The 20,492-nt window shown below is 36.3% G+C and overlaps 1 protein-coding gene across 1 annotated transcript in view; it reads left to right on the top strand.

Moving 5' to 3' along the window:
* Window positions 1–20,492, top strand: part of EMB2410 (embryo defective 2410) — a 279,730-nt gene that overhangs the window by 153,079 nt on the left and 106,159 nt on the right. The window contains exons 16-17 of the mRNA XM_089795541.1: window positions 1,571–1,636; window positions 1,944–2,078. Coding sequence (XP_089651667.1) covers window positions 1,571–1,636; window positions 1,944–2,078 — 201 coding nt within the window. The remainder of the gene's footprint in view (window positions 1–1,570; window positions 1,637–1,943; window positions 2,079–20,492) is intronic.

Raw genomic sequence — 20,492 nt, 5'->3', positions numbered from 1 at the left:
ATTTTTTTTGTCAAATTTGTTGGCTGGGCGTGAAAGACAGTGGAGTTCACAATGGGGATGCTTGTTTGTCTAGACTCTAGACAGATACAAAAGTTTGGAATGGGACCTTGGACAGCCCACAGTTTGCGCCAGATCTAGAACTGTACAGGTAGGCCGCAGGGCCCAAACTGATAACTCATTCTCCAAGAAATGTGAGGCAGGATCCATGACATGCTGAAACTGTATGATGGAAGAAAACCCCACATGCATTAACGAAGATGGCAAGATAAAATCTCCATTCTTACAATCTCTTTACTAGAAAACAAATGTGTATGTAGACAAGTAAGTAGAATCCTAAATAACGAGGAAGAAGAACCTCTTCTTTATAGAAGTAAAGTTTGAGTTATGCATAAAATCCAAGTTTCTGTGTTTGCCACCTTGCACTGCTGTGTGCTAGTGTGTCCTATAATTCATCGCAAGAGTTGTGCACACGTGTGCAAACAAAAGTATTTAAATTCAAATATTCCTTCTAAGGAAAATTCAGACACATAAGAAAAAAGTTACAGTCCAAGATATGTTAGCTTGAAAATAGAGGTGGTCTAGGATAGTCTAAGTTAATAAATACAAAAACAATAATAATTCTAGGTATCTTACTAACAACAAAGCTTTCATAAATATAAAAAATATCCACAGAGGAGGATGAAAAGTTGAGTTGAACTTCCCACAAAAGATAATAAATCTAATATATATAACTGTACGGAAGATACTTTTGGTAGGCTTATGGTGGCCAACCGTGCACAACGATGCCAGGGAGTGGGTCGTTGCATGCAATACATGTCAGAGAGCTGGGAAACCGCTGAAGAGGGATTTCATGCCTCTCAACCCTTTACATGCACGAGTTATTTGAACGATGGGGTTTGGGGTTTGGACTTTGTCGGACTCCTCAAGGTAAATATAACCAGAAGATGTAGGTACATCGTGGTAGCGACCGAGTACCTTAACAAGTGGGTAGAGGCGTGGGCCCTACTAGACAACTCTACCTGTTGCCTATAATACTTTTAACCGACAACAGTTAGGACTTCATGGACGAAGGAAAGTTAAATTCTAACAATTTTCTTATATCAATATCATTGTATTCTCTTCACTAATGCAGTCTCTATGTGATCATAAATTTTGTTGGTGATTATTTTCTTTTTATTCCAGGGGTCTATCTCTTAGAATAGTTGGTTAGTGGAATTATGGACTTTTGTTTTATGTTTAATAAATTTGTTCTGTAAAAACATGTTTATGAATGGTGATTTTCCTAATGTTTTTTATTTACCTATCAATTCTATCTGTAACATTAGAAAATTTATTCAGGAGTTTTTTGTTTGGTTCTTTCCTGGTGCTATTTGGTCTGAAAGAGTGAATTGACTCTAGCAAAATCTGTTTATTGTGTCCTATTGTTTTTCCATTTGAATCTACACTCACATGGAGGCTTACTTGTGATTTTTCTAAAAGGATTTAAGAGCATTTAGATTGTGTTATCAAATTGAATTATTTATCCGTTGTTATCTAAAGTTCTGAGGATTACTTCTGGGTTATTATGCAGGAGTTATTCATCCAAGGGGTACAAAACGTTGGATTTCATGCTGAGAATCTTAAAAAACAATTGGAGGTAGCTATCTGTTTCATGAACTTGACAATTTGATTAATGGTTGTGATGTATGTTTTCATGTATTTGAAGGAAATTGACTCCAGTTTCTGACGTGTTCTTTAACACTGTTGCCAGACATTTTCTTTTGGGTATTTATCATGAAGGGAATTATCTATTTCGGTTCTCTTAGGAAATCTATCAATAATAAGAAAACAAAGATACTTTGTTCAAATCTATCTAGTGTTGAATGACATGATAAAGTACATTTTATTTGGATTTTTATATTGTTTGCTTTCTTGAGAATGCTGATATTTCTGTAATTGTACAGGCTGCCCAAGGCTATAAATGCCTTGGTACTGATGAGGGAACTCTGGAAGCCATACCACTTCCAGGGTTAGCAGAACTGAAGGGTCGTTGGCATGGAAACTTTGATGCAAGTGGTGGTGGCAATGGAGACACTACAGTAAGATTTCTTTCTTTTCTAAAACAATTTTATTCGTTTCAGTATTATTCAGTCAGCATGTTTGGATGTTTCAGTATTGCCCTGTAAAAATGTACTCAATGTCCACAACTAATGTTCACAACAAAATGGAAAGAAATCTGTACAATAGTTAATGCTGCTGTTGTATTCTATTATTTGGAATCATACTAGAGAAACTAATGTGTTGTCTTTCAGCTTTTTGATATAGTACTTTTAGAAACCAACTTCTGCTTTGATTTTTGCTGGTATTACTGAATAAGAATTGTAAATACTGATTACAAAGGCTTAGTTAATGTTACTACAGTTGCTTGTGTTTGGAATAATCCTGTGCGCTGCTTGTTTTCTTTTGAAGCAAGTTTTATGTGGTCCTTATGTTAAGTGCATAGGTTGATTTTTCTGTGTCATGCAATTGAACTGTCATTTCTATTGAATCATGTCACGATGATTCATTTCTTTGTGACTGTATTTCACTTTATCATCAGTTCTCTCTCAGTTTACCAAGTCTGGTGTTTATTTTTTTGGTATATTGGAGTGCAGATATATGTTCATAGAGTTACGTTTTTGATGTTTCTTGGCTGTTGAAATATATATATATATATATATCTATGAAAGTTTGTGATGTACAAGCTTTAATATTTCTCTAATATTACATTTTATTAAGTTCTAAGTGTTGTTTTTATGAAGATCGCTACAAATGTAATGACACTGCCTATCCAGCATGTGTTTTCCAAAGGCAATGATCTTGTTCATTTATATGGAGAATAAACCAAGAAGAGACATGTCCCTTCATGGGACATGTTGGTTCATTAATATAATAACGAATTTAATCATAGTCATATTAATACACACACACACATGCACACTTCAATAGTTTAGTCTCATAGGTTTATCCAACTAAAGTTACCAAACATCAACACTACCTCTTAGCTAGGGAGAATAAATGTTACCTCCATGTAATATAAGAATATCTTTGATCAAAAGATATTCAACATTTTGATATCATTTATGATATCTAGACTAATGGCCTTCTGAATGTCAAGTCACATGACATTCACTAGGTACTCCTTGGGTAATGGTGTTGTCGGTAAATTCTATATTGTAGCCGATGGGTGGAAGTGTATCCGAAAGGGCACATGATGGTTGAGTCACCCCTTCGGGAAAGTATATGTACACTGTCCAGAAGGGACTATTGGGACACCATCATCATAATCATATTGTAAGCATTGGAGTGCATATTGCGTATATGAATAAAGTATCTGTTTTGTGTTATATCTTACTACACTACATGCGATAATTATCCTTTTACCATGTACGGTAAACATTTGGCATCGTTGCCAGTCAAACTTGGTAGAAAGGAAGTGTTATGAAGATTAATGCTGAATCTGTTTAATAAAGATAGGAATGAGATAAAAGATAAGGATGAGATACGCATGACATAGGAAGTATTAATTTTAGCACAATAAGAACAGCGCAGACAGAAGTTTCAACAACTTACTGACGGACACCGAGGGGGTGAAGGAGCACAGACGAAGGGAGTGCATTCACCTAGCAGACTGAGAACTGCCGAGGAATTGCTAGAAGAGACTCGACAGTGATTGAATTTGGTGGAAGACACAAGGGAGGAGTTCCTTAACTTGTACACGCCAAGGGTAGAGAATCCGAATGGAAGGGAAGTACCTCACATGGCTCGAAGTGCCGAAGGAGCACGAGTGTGGAGTGAACTCTTTGTTTTCGATATACCTGATGATCGGATATAGGTAGATAATCGAACGACTTCACTTGAGGAAGATCTTTTCTCATTGGGTATTGCGGTTGTCCAAAGTAGGGTGTTTGTCCGAAGCAGTGCGGTTGTGCAGAACAACATGGGTGCTCAGAACAACAAGGGTACTCAGAACAAAATGGGTGCTTAGAACAACGCGGGTATATAACAGGTACCATAGATTCAGAAGAAAGCAGCAATGATAGGACCAAAGGAAAAATTGCCGAAGTTCAACAATGATGGGATGACAGATCCGATCAGACACAACAAAACATGTGAAACAATATGTACAGTGAATGGTGTAACGAACCAGAATGACTGGGTCCAACTGTTATCAGCCACCCTACGGGGCGTTGCGATTGATTGGTTTTTGGATGCCGATCCACATAAATTAACTACATGGATAGAAGTCAGGAAGGCATTTATAGAAGAGTTCTAGCTACTAAGGGACGATAATGAAATTGTGGTAGAAATATACTATACAAAGCAGGGAAAGAATGAAATGATCCGTGTGTATGCAAGAAGGCTAAAAGAGTTGGTGGGAACAATGGATAGCCAACTAGTGGACGGATTAAAGAAATAATGGTTTGTTGAAGGGCTACCACCGACACTAAGATTGTACCTCCAACATCGTACATAGATGCGTATAATCGGGTGATGGATCTGGAGAGTGAGTAGAAAATGAGAAAAAAGAAGACACAAATTGTCGAACTTGGACGATTCATCTTCCAAAAGTAGCAGCAGTGACGAAAAATCAAGAAAGAAAGTTCGAGCATTGTAGAAGGATATGTTACGGATGATGAAGGAATTTAAAAACCTGAAAAAGAATCTTGACTTGGTGAAAGGGGAATTGTGGTGTACGAATTGTAAGGAGGGCCACACAAAGGGCTCCTGCCTGAAAAAACAATTTTGCAATATCTGCCAGATTGCGGGACATTCCACCAAGGAATGCCCATTCAATATGAAGTCAAAGGGACACTAGTAAGTGTTACTGATGCAGGAAGTGTCCACCGGAATGAACACGAACAACGATGCAGCCTTAGGAGGGTACTAGAACAATAACTGGTGCGGATGAGGTGGTAACAATAATAATAATCACAATAATGGGGGCCAAAGTCGGATACAATATGACTTGATTGGACGGCCGATGATACAATGCTGTGCGTGCAACCTTTGGGGCCACTTCGCCAGAGACTGTACCACAAAGGAAACACCATAGCTATTGTGTAGGTGTTGTAGTCTAGGAGACCACAAAGATTCAAAATGCCCTAAGCAAGGGGTGAACTTGTTAAGCATCGAAGCATGTGATGAGAAGATACTAGCCATCACTCATGAACAAGTAAAGAAGCCAATGTACCTAGATGCAGAGGAAGAAATGAAGAGGTTGCAACAAGCATGAACGGAGTTGGAAAAAGAAATGGAAACGAAAAAATTACAAGCAAAAGACACTGCCGGCACCTCGAAGAGGAAACTGGGAGAACAAAATATTATAAGGCAGGCGATGTCATGCCTGACCACTGCTACTGTTTTTCTGCTGATTAGGACTTAGTTGTTATTAAGTTTCTTTCAGTTTGATATGTTGATTAAATAGTCAGAACTTGGTTATATTCTGTTTAGCAGAACATGAAACTTTTGTTGAATATGTATTCAGTATCAGTATTACTCTATTTAGATTTGACAGATGACTTATGATTTTAAATTATTTATTTATTTTAATACTATCAAGGTTTAATATTTTTGATAGTTATTATAATTATGATAAATTGAGAGGTTTTATATACTTGACATTTTTGGTTGTAGAAATTAGATTTCTTGGAAGGATTAAACGTTTAAAAGTTCTTAATTTAAATTTAAGTTTTAAGGTTTGAAAACTTGCATATAGAAATATACGATGTTAGGGTATCAAATGTTTTCCTGAGGTTGAACTTTACCTTGTATATATATATATATATATATATAAATTGTTAAAAGATCAATTATTTTCCTTGGAGGTGAATTTGGCATAACATCTATGCAAATGATGTAGAAAGGGTTTAAATATCTCTAATTTCATCTCACCCTAAGTTGGTTTTGATTCATGACTTTAGTTCACTTGTTTTTATTAAGGGTTTAATCAACCGCAGTTGGTAGAGCATACACATTATTTTGTTTTATTAATGGGTTTCGAATGCTTAAAAAGAGGTAAAATTTGCATTGTTTAAAAAACCCAAAATGGCAGTGGCAATGAGACTGCCGTATACACGGCTCTGTGACGTGTGTTGTGTATTGAATGCATGTTTATCATGAAATAACGTACTGAAGGTTTTGCCGGCCATTACATTTGTGAATTAAGTTTTCTGCGGTAGCTATGCCGAGAATTGGCCTTTTTGCACTGCTTGGTAGAACACTTGTGTTCTGTTGCTGAAGAGTCAGCATTATGAAGGGTTTTGGTTGGAAGGAGATACTTTCTTATGAGGATAAACGCAGTTAAGTTGCTCACAGCGAGATATTCTGTTGCATTTCATTCGGTTTCATTTGTGCCGAGGTTGCATGCAAGTTATTTTTTTAGTTACAACATTTGGGAAGTGTGGTTTTGATTTGGCATCTGGGGCTTTCACATTGAGTTTCATTGCAGAGCTTTGTGTTGAGCATTTTCTGTCTACTGAATCTCACGTAGGGGCATTTTCTAACCCTACTCTCTTATTGCTGTTTATACTGCATTTGATTTTGAAATATATGAATAATATAATTTGTTCAGATTTAAATGGTTCATATCGACACCTGAGCTTGGAAGTATGCAAGGTTTGACATGTATACTGTTGAATTTTGTATATTCCCATACTTAAGTGTGTGTATGGAGACGTTGCTTTAATAACAAAGTTTTCATTTGGGTTTTTGCTTCATATTATGGAAATGTGTAGCAACATGTTGTTATCGATTACTATAGAGACAAGCTTAGTGTGTACCATACCTCTGTGTTAATTATTGTAAGTTATTTTGTCAAACGAATTGCATGAAATCTGCGGTCACAAACATAAATCCCTAATGATTTTTACGAATTGGGCAGGGTGTTATATCATATAGATTAGATGAAACTTAGTCATGATCGTTAGGTTAAATTGTTGTTTAAAGTTAAAAAGAATAGTCATTGTGTTAAACACATAATCATGGAAACTGTGACTCAAGCATTATGTCAAATAGTTTGCGGGTAACTGTGCGCAAAAGCTTTAATGAGAAACCCGAACTTGATTTGGAAAAATAAACATATTTAGGTGTGGAGAAACAAACCTTCAATTTGGATTTGAGATATCGGATCTTAACAACACATATAAGTTTTTGATTAGCAGGAAAAGCATACAGTGTATCGAACTGTCATTTGGAATCTAAAACGCAGACGAGGTTTTGAATCATTATTGGAAAGTCATAGCGACGTCGTAAGTTTTTAAATATGTCAATGAATTTGAAGAGAATGTCATATGATAACAGATGACATTTGCTGTTATTTAATATGGTTCAATCAATCATTAACTTTATAGGTATTTCTTAGGATATGTGGAAATTCGATTTGCTGTTGTTATTCGATACAAATGACATTTTGTTAATCAGTTTGCATAAAACCATTATCGAAGTTATATTAATTAACATCAACTGATTCCCTGTTTGTATTGAATACTCTTATAACTTCAAAGGGGATATTTAGATTGACGAGTTTAGAGTTATCATATGCTGTGATGGAAAAGAACTATAGTATTCTGTCAACAGTTTCTTGTGATAGCAAAATTAAGATGCTAGCTGTTACAGTATGAAACACTGAAGTATTGGTGAGTTAAATAATGATGTTTGTTTTAGTTAAAATGGGTTATTCATCTTAATGCTAAGACATGATTTCATTTGTTTGTGATCAAGTATTTGAATTATGATTGAAAGGTTTTAAATAGCCTGAAACTTTACTGTGGGTAGAGATTAGAATTTTGCAAATTTAAAATAAGTAGACAGTATCATTGTAAATTATCTTCTGTTAAATCATTGATTGAACTTGGAAATAGGGAAATCTTTCAATTATGTTTTATTTTGCTATGATTATTTCACTAGCATTTTTATGATGATTTTGAAATAAAAATAACATGATATAGAATTCTTTTATTATTAAGATGTATTCTGTTATTTTTATCAATTCAAAACTGTTTCAAATGGAAAAGAGGTACTTATGATATATGAATGATGAAACTTCATTCTAGGCAAATATATCATATGCATTTGAATTTTGTAATCTTAGTCATTCCGGAAGATAAATCTGGTTGATTATGGCAGCCGAAATTGATTTTATTGTATTAAGATATGTAAGTATTATTAAGCTGATATAACAGTTTAATTATATTTATGTAATCTTAATATTATACATTCCGTTCCTGTTGCTATAATGACCTAAAATTTACCTTTGAAATTGGCAGAATAAGATGAGTTACAATTAGATGAAGAATGTAGTATCATGTTGTTAATTGATTTGATATCCATTGCATATACATTCTTAGAATATGTGTTTGATGTGAATTGTAAGAATAGTTGTGATGAACATATATCGGGGTGGCTGAATTTGGTTAATCCTATTCAGTTATTTAATACAGTGAAAACATTAAAATGAACTGGGTGGGTTAAATACATAAGTAAAGATAAATGGCCCTTAATGGTTGAGTACGGAGACTAGGGCAAAACTCTATTACATCATTTGATGAGTATATAGAGAATTCCGCTATGAGCTGACTACGAGCATACCATTCATGGATGCAGAACCTTAGCACCATAGTGATGACACCTCAGTATATATATGAATCATTTACAGGTTATTCTTAGTGCGGGTTTAATTATGCATTGTTAAGTAAATGTTTACTTCTTGCATATTAGTTTTAGAGTTGCACTATGTTAAATGGAACAGACATCTGCATTATGGTTATGTATATGTTTATCCTAACATTTATGCAGGTGGATTACGCTTTTTAACTGAGTGTGTACTGAGCCCTCTTTATGTTGTGTTGCAACACTGTGTGTTTTCAGGTGCTTCAAGGTGATTAACAAGTAGCTAAAGGATTACTGTTGAAGTTGTATCTTGAAACAGAATTTGTTCTTATAGGGTCCATATATTGGACATAGGCGTTAAGAATGATATCATTCTTCATTATTGTATAGTACTCAATATGTATAAAAGTCATGGTAGAAATTTATATGGATGATATCATCTTTTATTTTGAGGTTTACGAATTGAGAGTGGCTCATTCATTGTTCTTGTACTTGGATTATGTGGCATTATATAAATTTTTTTTTTTTACTTGTTCTTTGTTGCTTAATTTATTTCTTGTGTTTAGTGTGGTATTACAGGTAATGCAAATGGAAGTTCCTATGAAATTTAATGACCTTACTACAATGCCTTAGTTGCAAATGACGATACTGAGCATGACAACACTCCTGAAAGCAATGAAGGAGACAGGAAAGGATGGTAGCAGAGTGATTGCTATAGACCCATTGCTACTGGCACTCACAATGGGAAGGCATACTGCTGTAGTAGAGATGGGTATCCTGGGAACCATACTTACGTACACAATCGTCAATGGAGGGTCAAGAGTAAACGTACTACTAGAGGATGTATGGAAAAAGTTGGGACAACCTACGTTGTGGCCAACTACATTTCAGTTACTTACTGTAAATCAACACAAGATTAAGCCCTTAGGGACCCTGATGGCACAACTTGTAACTATCGACACACAGCCATTCTTGTTGGATTTTGTGGTCATATTTAAAAAAGAAAAGGTTATGACGCAATTCTTAGATGGGGTTGGCTGGTATAGGCAAAGGTGAAAACATGATTGGAAACAGAATACTCTGTCCATGGAAGGCGGAGGTTGGAGATTTGTAATCGAACTTCACACACAGATGGTAGGTGAGGAGGCAGCGTTGTCAGATTTCGAAGGTGAAGGCGGAGGGGAAGAAAAGAATGGAAGCTGATTAAGAGGGGGTGTTGAGATTGGAAGGAGGGTCTAATGATGATGACTTGGACTCGGTGAACGGCCTACTCCATTGGCAGATGGAGGACTATGAACCTTTTTCGAGGACTCGGTGAACGGCCTACTCCATTGGTAGATGGAGGACTACAAACTTTTTTTGAGCAATAACATGTTAGGGGTCGAAGATGGAAAAGAGGAAAATGAATGTTCGAAAGAATATAGAGAAGTAAAAGAAGGAAAGGCGATTATGGCTGAAGTTGAAGGAAAGGTGGTTACGGCTGAAGTTGAAGTATACCATATGGCCAGTACAAGAGAAAGAACATACTGTACAAACCCAACAAAAAGGAAAGATTCCACTGTACAGTACATAATGAATGGACCGTGTGAAAAGAAAAGGTTACACCACACGATGGATTTAGTAGAAAGGTGTTGACAACAAGGAAAACACATCGTACAATCAGAACAAGTAGACAAAAAGAACTACATAGCAACCAAAAACGCATACCGTATGACCACTAGGCAATATTGTACGGATCTAAGACACAGACACAAAACATGCACCATACGGCAAGGGGAGGACACTACAGTACACTGTACCTTCATAAAATCATGGAGACAACACTGTATGGAAGCATCAAAAAGTATCACCACACAACAACAGGAGGAACAGGTACAAACGCAAAGAAGCAAGCGATCATATAGATGGGAAAAGGCCACAAGAAAGGGCCACCATATGGTTGTGTATGGTTTGCGCAAAGAAAAGACGCCAAACATCGTATGGTCCAAAGGAAAATATAAAAGCATTGTGTGGACGTACAGATTGGGAAAAGGAAGTAGTTGTGCGGACAGTACTAACAATACAAGCGAACAGTAGCAAAATCGACAGTCAACATAGTAAACAGGCATAGCACCATACGGTCTAGGGATCACTGTACGAGTTGGAGGAAGAGGGTTGTGTCGTGCGACATAGGTAAAATTTGGTAATGTATATATGTAAATATAAATAATTAGAATAAATAAGAAATCAAAGAGAAAATTGTAATAGATGAGCAACGACAAGATGCAAAATAATAGTAAGTTGAAGGCTATAAAGTCATCGTACGACCATCAAGTGGGAAAAATAGCACTGTACGACCTTCATTAAGAGCACTGTACGACCTTCATATAAGCAAGTTGTATGGAAAGGCAAATTGAACAAATATAGAGTAAAGAACACCATATGGGTACATTAGGAAGTGAGATAACACCATACGGTGGCTAAGCAAAACAAGAAGAGATGTACTGTATGATCATAAAAAGTGACTGAAAGAGGTCACAGTATGGCCATACAGTAGAAGAGGTACAAAACAACACAGGAAATTATAGAGCATTACTGTACGGTAACCCTAGAATGTAAATCAGAGAGAAAAGAAACCCATTGTATGGTGACATAGACAACATTGTACGACTGTACAATCATCATAGGAAAGGTTGCGAGGACATATTGTATGGTCCCAAAGGTGAAGACTTTAGAAGTGAAGGGCATTGAAACAATACCGTACGGACTCTTGGAAGAAAGAATGTGGTTCGTACTTCCCTTTGGAAGAATACCATACGGTTTGTTTTAGGGAAAACTACCGTATGACCAAGCAGTTAATAGGAATTATATAGTACGACCATTGGTCTTAGGGAAACAAGGCTATACTTACAACATACCACAATATGGCAGGAAGGTTCAAAAAAAAAAAAAAAAAAAGCGACGAGAAATCAAAACAGTTCACAATGAATAATGCATGGTACCGAAGGGAAAGGGAAGACATAAATAGGTAGGAAAACATAAGCGGTTGGCAGAAAGAGTATGGGATTGGAGGAAAATCACAAAAATGGTGTTTTCTATGGACTTCTGTGTGGGTTTGAGGGTGCTCTGCCCCAGGACCCCACGGGGGTGCTACCCCTCGACTTCGCTGGGGATGTTGTCCCCTAGACCCTCGGTCAATTCAGTTATCAGTCGTGGGAAATGTGACTAGTTGATGAGACCTGGAGCTACTACAGAGGTCGAGAGAGCACTGGAGCAAGCCTTTCAAGAGGGGTGCTACGTGATGGACCCCAAATTTTCGGTCTCCATTTGTGATATTGAAAACTCAAAAGGAGTGGGGTGCTTGAAATTTTGAGCTCCATTGTCTGTCATCTTTCATTAAGGAAGGATCAGAGATGTAGGTTCTACGATGACACATTATATGTCAGTTCGTGTTGCAGATGCAGGGGATAGTTCAAGGATGTTATAAATATTTATTTACAAACATCAAGAGAAGATTCCGAAGTTTTAGCAACAAGTGTTGCTGCAGCCCTTGCTGCTCGAAAAAGTTCATGGGTTTCAAAAGAAGAGTTTAATATGGATTACATTGACTTGAAGCCCTTAGCTTCACCTGCCAAGCATTTGGCTACTACATATATGGCAGTGTCAAATTCATTTGCCGCTCAACGTGATCCTTTAGGACTCCGTGTGATTTCAGGAACATTGCTTCCTGCTGGTGTCACTGGTTCACTGTCAGAACAGATGTCTCGTTTGCTAAAAGTTTCAGGCAGTTTAAATGCAGAGGCTAGGCTTGATTGTTCCGAAAGTATCACTTCTGTGAAACCTAATATACATCAAGCTGCAGTAAGGAGGAATGTCAAGGACCGTAGATGAGCTTTTAAAAGGATCTGGCATTTACCCAGTGACAGTAACTAAATTGGAAGAGATTTCAATTAGGCTGTTTTCAACTACAACTAAAGCTGAGCCTCAACCTCTACCAGAACAGGATGGGCAATCAGCATCCATGACTAGGCAATTAAAGCTAGGCACAATCAAGGAAGATGCAAGATCTGGAAAAACAGTTGGTTGAGTTGGACCATCCACTGACGACAAGGATGCTGCTTTGCATACAACAGAAACATGGCTGAATTTTTTGACTAATGCTGTGAATGCTCCAAGCAATGGTGGTGCAGGATCTTCTTCTGGACACCACGGTTGAACTTCAATACATAAATACAGAGGTCTATTCCATTTGTGAGGTTGATCAAATTGCTATAGTAGCTTTTGAGATTGTTGGCGAGGCCTGCCCATCCAGTCGAACAACCTGTGCCTGTGAAAGCGAGGAGACCAGTGTATTCATCATTTTGCAATCCATTTGAGGCAGGCAGAATGTATTTGGTCATATCTAATGATTGGCATGTTTGTTGCAGGTCGGGAGCGTGGAGTCTGAACTAGATCTCTGAGCACACACGGAGCAGTGACTGGTAACGTCTGTAGGTTCGAGACAAGGAGATAAAAAACTGCAATACCGATCAAAGAGTCATAGGCATGAAGGAGGAACTCGTCCATCTTGCTAGTATTATAGATATATATGAAGTCGTAAGAAAGGCAAATGTTGGTAAAAGGAGGCCATTCAGCGTATGAAGGTTCAGGCTGGAAATAAGAGACTTCACAAGATTGAACACGATCAAAACTTGAGGAGAAGATGAGATCCGGTGGGAGGAGCATTCAAAGTATCTACAGGTGGCGTTGATTAGAGCAAACTCGCATGGGCATTTGGAAGGAGGTTGTGTTTGGCGCAAAATGTAGAGTGTGAAATACGCATATGAACCTTATCATAAGCCACCATTTTACATTAGGAATTATAAAATGCATAGTATAACTGCCGCTAATACTGGATGTTTAATTATGTTTTGATAAAATTAAAAGCAACTAAGATTTTTTAACAATGGAATTAGTTTCTATTATGAAAGGGTGCGGTTTTTGGAAAAACAACTGACACCCCTTACTCATATTATAAATATGAGATGTAAAAGCCAAACAAAGGGGGAAGATACAATATTCATTCTTATTTTTTTAAAGTTTTGACTTATCCTATGCTCATGATGTTATATTATTTATTCGGTGGAGAAATGAGCAATTGAACAAAGCTCCTGAGTTTTGAATTATCGAGCAAATTTATATGCGAGTCCAGGATTGAAATTTGCAGTAGAATGATCATCCGTGAGGAGTGTCTCTACGTATAATTTTTATTTTTGGCGCCAATCTGTAAGAAGTATTTATTTATTTTACTTGCATTAGAGTTTTAATTTTTTATTAAGTTGTGTCCTTTATAAACATTTTTTATTATTTTCTATAAATATTTTAATATTTGGATAAGTGAACTGGATCATTATTGCATTTTAAATTTGATAAACTTAAATATTGTGAAATACTTTATTGTTTCCGTATTTAGGTCTAATCTGCCTCCGCAGGAGTTAAAGTACACTTTAGACTAATTTGAATTGCATTCATATAATTGATCCGTCGCGTCTGAATCATTAAATTTATTTATAGTTTAATATATTAAACTTTATAAAGTTGTACGTTTCAACTAATAATGTTGACTCTATTGCCCATTTAATTAGGCACCGGTCTTTTACTCCTGATTCATAATCCATATGCTGGCAAATGTTTCATTTCTTTCCATTGAAGAAATAATATATTCATCTGTTGTGTTAATCTATACTTATTTTTTATTTTAAACATTACTTCAATCATTTACTTTTGTTCTCAGCTCAGAAATTGCAAGTTTAAAGTTTTCCTATGGTTCTTTCCATTTGGGAAACTTTTATTGTATTCGTGTTCTAATCGATCTATTTTAAGTATCTTGGATCTAAGCATTTCATCTAGGATTAGGTGCACCTGCCTCGGTCTTGTAGAGCCGGAAGTGAAGGGGATTTAGATTGCATCGATCAATCCCGTCAAATTGGCCTTAACCAATTGGATACCCCAGCATCGAGCAGGCAAGGCTCGTAGGATTCCAACCTGCAGTTTTGGGAACCAACACTACGCTTTGAGGAACTTGGAGTAGGTGTTGGACATGAGGCTATGTTAGTCTATGCATAGAGAGCTCGGGAGGAGTTGACCATCTAGTTGGAGGTAGTAGAGCGACACTTGGCTCAGCGTACCCAGGAGTTGGAAGTAGAGAAGGCAACACGAGTGGCTATCAAGGTTAGATTGGCTAAGGAGATAGTATTGTGTTAGTAGAGGCTATAGATGCACGTGTTTTGGAGACTAGTTTGGTGAAGGCATGGGAGGAATGTGAATGTGATGTGACAGAAAAAGATCTATCCTGTTATAATTAGTCATAGTTAATGTATTCCATTTTGTTAATCTGTCTCGGTAATTTTCTAATTGTCATCTAGAGACGACTTTTCTTTTTGGGGGGAATGATGCTGTCAATAAATTCTATATTGTGGCTGACGGGTAGAAGTGTATCCAAAACTGCATGTGACGATTGAGTCACCCCTTCGGGAAAGTATATGTACACCATCCGGAAGGGACTATTGGGACATCATCATCGTAATCATATTGTAAGCATTGGAGTGCATATTGCATGTATGAATAAAGTATCTGCTTTGTGTTATATCTTACTGTACTACATGCGATAAGTATCCTTTTACCCTGTACGGTAAATAGATGGCCTCTTGAAAGTCAAGTTGCAAGATATTCACCAAGTACTATGAGTAATGGTCTTCTGAACATCAATTCCGATGATATTCACAAGATACTCTAAGTAATGGCCTCGTAAACACCAATTTGCATAACATTCACTAAGTACTCAAAATGTTCGTAAAATATATGCACACGCATTCTCAATAATGCTTACCATATGAACATTCATGGTCTGTTTAGGGAACTTAATCCACCATGCAAGATGCAGTCTATTATGATCTGATTCAGACATCATAAAATGTCCATCACTATAGAAAGCCACGGTTTGTTTAAGTAACTTAATCCACCATGCAAGTTACAATCTATTATGATCTGTTTTAGACATTAAAAAATGTCGATTACAATAGAAGATTAAGTTATTGAAAGATTGTAGAATGGTTACAGTACAATATATTAAAGCATGAATTCAATATTACTAGTGACAACATAAGAAACTATTACCAATGATAAGCATACCAAATATTTGCGAGGGCAAACAATATTTTTTTATTGAAAATGAAAACAACAAGACTTGGAAACAACATCTCGGTGTTGGGGAATCCCTTTCTTGCAAATTTTGCAAGGTCACACAAGATCATACACAGAAAGAGGCGAATCTAGAGATAGGTAGTGAATATGCTCACAGTCGGGTTTATCATGTACAGGTGATGTTGGTACATAAGACTAGCAAACTGGAGTGGATGCTGTAGAACATATAGAGCACTGTTGGATATTATATGGAGCATTCACATTAGTAATGAGTTGTATGGGCCACTTGTTAATCTACAATTAATGGGTATGTTCATTTTAGTTTGAAAGTTGAAAGTCTACCGTCAAGCATTTTGTACATCTGCTGTTGGTTTATTATCATGGTCAAAAAATCAGTATTGTAACTTTGTTTTTTTCGAATCATCATCTTAGCTGCTTGCTGAAAGGCATCATTTTCTTAGTGTAATGCAATTATTTCATAGCCTTCATGTTATGATCAGTACAGTGGGATGACTGTAATAAATTCAGCATAAGACACAAGTTACCTTACAACTGTTTGATGAAATACCAGCAGAATAAGTATCGATTTTCTGATTAGATTAGGCAAGGAATATCACAGTGGTATCAGAGCCTGAATTATGCCAGCCTGTGGGATGTCGAGAATGATTACAGACATGGAAGAAAGAAAAAATGAAATTGCAGTCTCTATAATTGCTGATTGGTATAATAGGTATCAGAATTTTAAGAATCTACTAAAATTTCAAGAATATCTAAGGCTGACGGGGAGTTCTATACCAGTAAATGAGAAGATTATCAGAGTGTTTGATGAGTATGTAAGTGAGCTTGATGATGCCAAAGTCACTGAGTCTTTTGACAAGTACTACATAAGAAAAAGGAAAGAAGAAAAACAAACGTGTTTTCTAGGGAATACTTCCATTATTGTCAAAACGAATGAGATTATAACAGATGTTATTAATGAACATGGCATGAGAATTGTACCCAATAATGATGTGCTTCAGGAACAATTTGGTAAAAAATTTGAATGTAAGATAAACAATTCAAATCATAACATTCCGATGAACTACAATTTGAAATCTGAGAATTTGGTAAAAAATCAAAAACATATATGTGATCAGAAAAATATTTCATGGCACAACCTTGTGGAAAAAGTTGGTACTTTCCTGGATGTTGCAGGAAAGGCTGGGAGTACACTAGAAAGGAGGGAAAAGAAAAGGAATAGTTACATTGGTCCTTCAGACTTGATGTGTGAACAAGCAAAGACAGAAAACACCAATTTTAGTTGCAATCAGGAATCAGAAACTAGGGTGCATAATGTGGAATATGAAATGGGTATTCTAGCATCTGATACATCTAGACTCTCTTATAAGGATACAAATGCATCAATAAGTGTTGTTCATCCTTCCTTGTAATCAATTGATAAATATTCAGATTGCTCAAAGACTGATGATCAACATGAAATTGACATGGATAGTGATAAATTGGATTGTAAGGGAAATGATATTAATGCAGGTACTAGTGTGAACATTGTTTCTCATAGTGGCACCACTCCTACACGTGTTAGAAATTCAGAAGCTCACTTACAAGTCTGCAAACAAAATGTGTTGGTTTGGAAAGATTGGCATGTTTACTGGGTAATGTTTAATGAATTTGAAGAAAGGATCGTGGAGAAGCCCAAAATTATGAATTTGAACAGCTGTGGTTTCTTCCCTCACTTTCGTGAGACTATAGTCTTGACACATGAATCTAGCAAGAAAGAGTTGACAAGAAGCATTGGCACTCCAGGTACACTGATTGAATATGGAGTTTACAATGAAACAATGTTCGTGACGATTGAAGGTTTGACACTGGTATGACGATGCTTTTGAGTCTGATAATAGTAGTCATGCAGCCCACTTTTCTCAAGATATTGCAGCCACTGGCCAATATGAAATCAATGATATGCAACCTGCAATTGATGGTACAGGCGATGCAGGCTTTGGTTATGATAAGTCACATGGCTTATCTCACTTTAGGACTGGTTTTATACACTTTTGAGAAGCTGATATAGCTCAATCCCAAAAGATGAATGCTATTTGGCTAGAGAGGGCAAGGCAAGCCAAGTTATTGGCCTGTCAAACCAAGCTCTATCTTTAACATATTCAGGACAGCCACCACTCAGTGCAGGATGCTGACCATATAATGGTCAACTCAATAATAAAATTGTTTGCCACTTTCTTGATGATAAGGCTGATTTTATTGACCACCCTCCTAGTGGGCCAGCCACTCATGAGTTGTTTATGATGGGTGTTGAGGATATACATGGCTCATATTTGGTTGTATCACATGGCTCCTATTTGGTTGTATCACTTGTTTCCCTGGGAAGGATAGTGATATTTTTATTTATTGGTGTCTTCATGTTCTGAGACCCCATTTGGACTAGTGGTTGCCTTAGTCAAAATCATATGGGATTCTTTGAGTTGGTAGTGACTACTTCAGGGATGCAGCAGTATGGGAACACTGAGAGATTTATCTTATGGATAGAATCGGAGTTTGGGGTGTTTCTTGGAGTTGGTACTGGCTGGATGACATGTTTGATACCATGTTGGTTGCTGGTCTGAGTCATGACAGCAAGGTATGGAGGCTATTGAAGTTGATTTCTTCGCACATGGGCTTTATAGATTTTTTCAATGTATTTGTACTCCCCTCTATTAATAGGCTTTATAGATTATTTCCAAGTGCTTTATTTTGTTTCTGTCATTTATATCCTTTTCTCCTATTTTTCCTAATATTTTATGTATTTGATTTTCATCTCCTTTTACTTCTATGAGATGGATATGAAAAGTCTCTTTCCTCTCTTAATTAAGTTTCAACTTTGACCCATTAATAGAGTCTCTTAAAGGATTATTGTAAAGTGTTGATCATTTTATTGCTCCATTTGCCCCCGCCTCTATAATTCTGGATTGTCCTAACCAATGTACCTTGAACTTGTCGGTGGAATGGATCTCCGCAAATGTAATAACATTATCATTAATTTCTGTGCTTTCTAAATGCAGATTTGAATGTATATAAATAAGAGACAAGGAGACATGTCTAATGAAGAGACATGCCCCTGTGGTAATTTATTAGTTAATAATTTATTAGACAATATTAGCAATATTAGAAACAATAATATAAACATATTTATATACAACGGTTTGTCTAATTGATGATTAACCAATAATCAAAAAAAGGGTTATCTCTAGGTCAATTTAATCCCTGACTAAAGCTACAAGATTAACACTCCCTCTTAGGTAGGGAGGATTTCTATAGAACACATTATGCTTTCAAGCATATAGAGATATCATTTCAATGTGATATTCTGGAATGACATATTTAAGGATATCAACATATATTCACCAAAATAGATGTTATCTTTCAATATCATCTAAAGTATGATTCAACAAGGTATATCAACCATATGATATTTATCAATCTCATATTCTTGTGGTATGTGCACTAGCATCATATCCGTGATGCTTACCAAGAGAATATGTTATATCCTAGTAGGAGATGAGTTATTTGATTTTTGTTACTCCGGGACAATAACTTAATGTAGTCTGTTAGATAACAAGTAATCGGGGTGTCATGATCACTATCATGACAAGTATTATGACTTCCAACATAGTCCAGGACAACAACTTAATGTAGTTTGTCATGATACATTCATTATCACAATTTCCGACAATTTGGGACAACTTAATGTAGTGTGTTATGATAACAGGTCAAGCTATGGGTAAGATTTTCACCTTACAGTAGCGACCTCATACATACATCAATGAAAGATCGTCACCTTTGATGACATAATCCACATATGCAAAATAATAACTCACATGATATTCACCATGAACCATGTTAGAGGATGGATCCACCATAGCTGCTATAATGTCCTCACTATAAGGGTTAGATTGAGACACTAATAGTTGCAAAATAAATGTTAGAATTAAATACTAATAAAGTAGAAATATATTATTTTATCCTTTATCCTAGTCATTATCTCTTTCTCATCTAGCCATTTATACAGGGCTACTCATCTCTGGCATTGGCACGATAGCCATTTATACAAGGATCTCACTTCCTGCACTAGCATTGTAAGATTTCATTAAATCCCATCTTAGCCATTTATATAAATACGATTCCTAAATCTATACTGACACGAAGCCATTTATATAGGTGAGCAACGTCCTTATACTGGCACTATGGGTTCTTAACCATATTTCAAGAAAATACATAGACCAAATATTTAAATTATATGCCTAAATATCATCCCTAAAATACTTATCGATACCTTGTATATATATATATTCATCTACTTATTATCATAATATAAATGGGGATACATATATAATTATGTAAGGATATTACTATAATAATGATAATAATGTAAAACCAACATATTTTACCTCTTAGATGTGGGTCCCAACACCCAACACACTCTTACACTACAACTTGAATGTCGAGCTTATATTTCTAGCAAACTATGATGGGCCCTGCCGCCAGTGACGTATGGGTCTAAGCAATGTGAGGTTTGCATTAATCCACCATGCAATTCTCGTGCTTCACGAAAACCTTTTCCTTCCTTGTGTGCAGGGTCTGATACATCACTTTATTGACCCAATCAAATATTTTTGTCCTCCAATCAGCTCATTCTTTTGGATGTAAGGTGC

Source organism: Cupressus sempervirens, chromosome 8 (genome assembly GCF_028749045.1).
Source record: "Cupressus sempervirens isolate cs-2001-9-10 chromosome 8, ASM2874904v1, whole genome shotgun sequence".
NCBI classification, from domain to species: domain Eukaryota; kingdom Viridiplantae; phylum Streptophyta; class Pinopsida; order Cupressales; family Cupressaceae; genus Cupressus; species Cupressus sempervirens.
Note: the sequence above shows the minus strand (reverse complement) of the source record. Positions and strands in the feature narration are given on the sequence as shown.